Here is a 3,906-nt window from a genome sequence, read left to right as displayed (position 1 = left end):
TTATAATATTGTTGATAAAAAAAATTGTTGATAATTACACGAGCTATAATCGTAAAAGTTGCTGTTCGCAGTAGATGACTTTTTGTCACTATTATCATTGATATTGCTACCGTAGGTGAAATTGTAATTCTGATATTGAATTACGTTAGTCTGGTACTGATTGTAGGTGTTCCAATTTTGAAATTGAGGGTAGTTAGCGCTTTCTGATGAGCAGTTATTGAAGTTCATGAGACGCACGTGGTTTTCTGCTGGACATTCAATTGGAGCAGGAACCAAGTTGTATTGAACATTATACGTCGGGTACGTTGAGTCTTGAACATGGTTGACCACCATATTTGTTTTGCCGCATATTCCTAAGTAGCTTTCCAACACGTGATCGCTGTCCTGGACTCTTTTTTTGGATCCAATTTTTTTATCCTTCATGCGACGGTTTTGAAACCACACTTTGATCTGCAAACAAAACAATATTAATAACTAGTATTCAATAATTAATTAAGTATAGTGAAATTAAAAAAATAAATAAATAAAATCTATTATTAATAATATTTATTGTAAATACCTGTTTTTCAGTAAGACCTAGTAATTCGGCAACAATAATCCGTTTTTGACGATACAAGTAGTTATTCTGCGCATATATTTGCTCCATATGAAGAAGTTGATTGTTGGTGAACGCTGTTCTTGTTCTGCGTTTTGAATTAGGTGTTTTTTTGTTCAACGTCTCACTCTTCTCAACAGACTGGTGTGTATCTATATCAATTGCGGAATTATGACTCTGCACGATGATTGATTCTTCTGTTGATATGCTTTCAGGAGTCGGCGGTAATTAGGATGATACCGGTGAAAAAACATCCGGAAAGAGTGATTCAAAGCTATGATAAAAAAGCTCTTCATTTTCAAAATTGACGTATGAAGAAGACATTTTGCGTTGCGTTTTTTTTATCAATAAATTAAAATCGGAAAGTAAAATACAGAAATTTTTATTTACGTGTACTTAACAGTTCACTAGCACTATTTGCTACGAGGTGAATAGTTCGAAGGATACCTAAAAACTAAAGGTACCACATCCAGTATTGCTAGATAAAACTAAATGAAAACTGCCGATGAGTGGCGCTGAAATAGTCCTAAAAATGACCCAATCAGAGAGGACATACTATTACAAAATTTCAAATTTTATTTTGCGAGAAATTATGTAAGCCCTATTGAAATTGTTTATAAATTACTCAGGCAGTGAAAATAATCACCATGATATTGATAATTATTAATAACAATAAAAACATATATAATCAATGATTGTGAAAATAATAACAATTATAAAAATTATAATTATAAACGGGAAAAACTACACTAAAATAAGAAATAATCAATTTATATTAAATACTATTTGAATAATAAATACCATTTTAAATAGTAATTAAAGCCACGTGAATGTTTAAATGTTAAAGTACAATAATTAATAATTCTAACCTGAATGTTTATCGTACTCTAAGATTATATTGTCATATATAAAAATTATCAAGAAATCTTACTAAATTTTTTTAGTAAGAGTTTAAAATTTAAAGATGCCAACCTTAATATGTATTAAGTGAAAAAATAAATTTTAATCGCAACGTTAAAAACTGAACTATAAATATTGACATAGTACTTTTTACTGTTTGAAACTATAGTTTTTATAACAAGTGATAGTCTGATATTTACTACAGTAAATGCCACAAAACACTTTTTTCAATATAAAATTATAAATTTTGGCTTTTGTAATTTTAAACCTTATGCTTTGTAATATTTAATGTTTATTTATTAATGCAAAATCGTAAGACCAAGACAGATTTTGCTCATCACTAAACCTATTGGCTAGGTGCACGATGGTGCTGCCCTCATTTTTCATGCTTTTCCTATGTTAAGGTAGTACCCTCGCCAGAGTCGTTTTCTTAGGATTTTTTTTTAACTTTGGCAGATTAATATTCATATAATTCTGCGTCGATTGGCGCAATTTGAAAATTTTTGACCATTTAGTTTCAGAGATATTTAATTTCAAAGTTTGAGTTTTGAACGCTCTTTTACATTGCGGTATACGGGATATCGAAAAGTTTACCTACAAACATTTTTATATCTCAGAAAATTTTCTTAGGATTCTTTTAAAAAACTAGAGTAACGTTAACTAACAACTAAACAATTTTTTAGAAATAATTTCATTGATAATTACCACACAGTTTCAGAGATATTTATTAATAATTAATGAAAAATTTACCAGACTTTAGCCGAGGAGGGGATACGTTAATAAAACTGTGGCAACAACGCAAGTTTTGTGAGCCGCGAAAAAAATATGAGACGCGCATGCGCTGAAAAATTTGAAAAGTTTAATTTACTTTAAGTGTAACATTATAGTTATTAATTTTATTTATTTCAAAAAAAGTAACAATGATTATTTTATGAAAATAAGTATTTTTCTATATTTATAAAAATTCAAAAAGTTAATAAGTTGAATATAATAATATATATTAATCTTTCATAAGTTATAAAAATAATAGTCAGATGAAATAATAAAAAAATACTAAAATTTTAAATCCGTAAATACATCAACATAAAAATTCAATTACTGATTTTTCTGAAAAAACAAAACAAAATTGCCATTTTTTTTTTTCCTATTGTTTATTGCCATATTTGCTATTTATTTCTGTCGTTTTTCAAGGCCTTTTGTTTATGAATCGTCCTTTATAAGTCAATTTTTCAGACATTGTAATTATATTTCCGAATAAATGTATGTAAATAAATAAATAAACGCATGTGTCAAAACAGAGGTTAATCTACAGTTAGTCCAAAACACTACAGTATAACCACTATAAAATATTTTAACGCTCACGCAGTGTTGCCAGACTTTTCAAACGATCAGTTTCTCGTTTGTGATTGGCTAAAATAAGTACATAAACAGCAAAAAGTTTTAGGCTTGTCAATAATGACTCTAAAGTATATGTACCATACACTCTAGCACAAACTTTTGACGACGGAAGTCGCGAGGGTACTACCTTAAATCAAACGGAATAATTTAGTTTTAGTGGCCGCCATTAGCGTTAAATCATGCTGTTCCCATAAGATTTACACGTAAAAATGGTAATCAGCGCCAGTCCTCCCCATCATATACTTCGCACCCTGCCAATACTTTATAGTGATAATTGGTCATCAAAAAAAGTTGTTAATATTCCCCCAAAAAAAAAGCTTTTTCGGCTAAAGATTTATTAAAATATCCCAAACGATCACTTTCCGCCAATAATAACATTTAACCGTTAATTGCAAATAAAAAAAAAAAAAAAAGGTTGGAAAATCTAAAAGTGCACGACTTATAATGTTTGTTTGGTTAGTAAAAAAATATAAAAAAAAATTTTTATTATTATATAAAAAAAATTTTTTGTTTTCTTATTAACGATGTAATTGAAAATTCGAATTGACATTCACTTTTCTTGTGGCTTCATCTAACACGAGACTTTGAAAAAAATCAGATGTATTTTTTCGTGCAGGCGCGTCTGGTGTAACTTACGTATACATGTAAAAAACATATTTAAATATAAAAAATAGTAAATTTTTTTTTCATTAATTGGAATTAAAAAGGATCAAATCTGATAACTATTTATTGTTCTGCGTATTCTTAAAAAAAAATGACACAAATAATGGCTTTTTTTCTCGAGTTTTTCGGTTTACGGTGTACGGAAATTTTTTGTATTGCTTAACGGGAAAATTTTTTTTTTATTTTGATGTTTTTTTTTTTTTTTATTTTTAATACATCAAATCAGTCTTTAAAAGTAACAGAATTATTCCTCATTTAATTCTTTATCTAATAATGTGCAACTTATTTAAGTTCCGTGGAGTAACAAGAATGGAACATTGAAAACAATAGAGAAAAAGGGCAAACAGAGT

At 28.4% G+C, this 3,906-nt stretch overlaps 1 protein-coding gene across 1 annotated transcript; it reads right to left on the bottom strand.

Moving 5' to 3' along the window:
- On the bottom strand, window positions 1–1,190 carry LOC123266114 (segmentation protein fushi tarazu-like). Its single transcript, XM_044730144.1, has 2 exons — window positions 560–1,190; window positions 1–450 (listed from the first exon to the last, which is right to left on the bottom strand). The coding sequence occupies exons 1-2, from the start codon at window positions 644–646 to the stop codon at window positions 1–3; spliced, it is 537 nt and encodes a 178-aa protein (XP_044586079.1). The 5' UTR covers window positions 647–1,190.
- Window positions 1,191–3,906: the final 2,716 nt, after the last annotated feature.

The sequence above is a fragment of the Cotesia glomerata genome, linkage group LG5, assembly GCF_020080835.1.
Source record: "Cotesia glomerata isolate CgM1 linkage group LG5, MPM_Cglom_v2.3, whole genome shotgun sequence".
NCBI classification, from domain to species: domain Eukaryota; kingdom Metazoa; phylum Arthropoda; class Insecta; order Hymenoptera; family Braconidae; genus Cotesia; species Cotesia glomerata.
This window is presented reverse-complemented; position numbering and strand designations above follow the sequence as displayed.

What these genes read in the sequence shown, in the direction of transcription:
- LOC123266114 (XM_044730144.1), bottom strand. Translation starts at nt 646, where the DNA reads ATGGAGCAAATATATGCGCAGAATAACTACTTGTATCGTCAAAAACGG. An exon ending in TAGGTCTTACTGAAAAACAG is followed by an intron (nt 451 to 559) that starts GTATTTACAATA and finishes TTTTGTTTGCAG; the next exon opens with ATCAAAGTGTGGTTTCAAAA.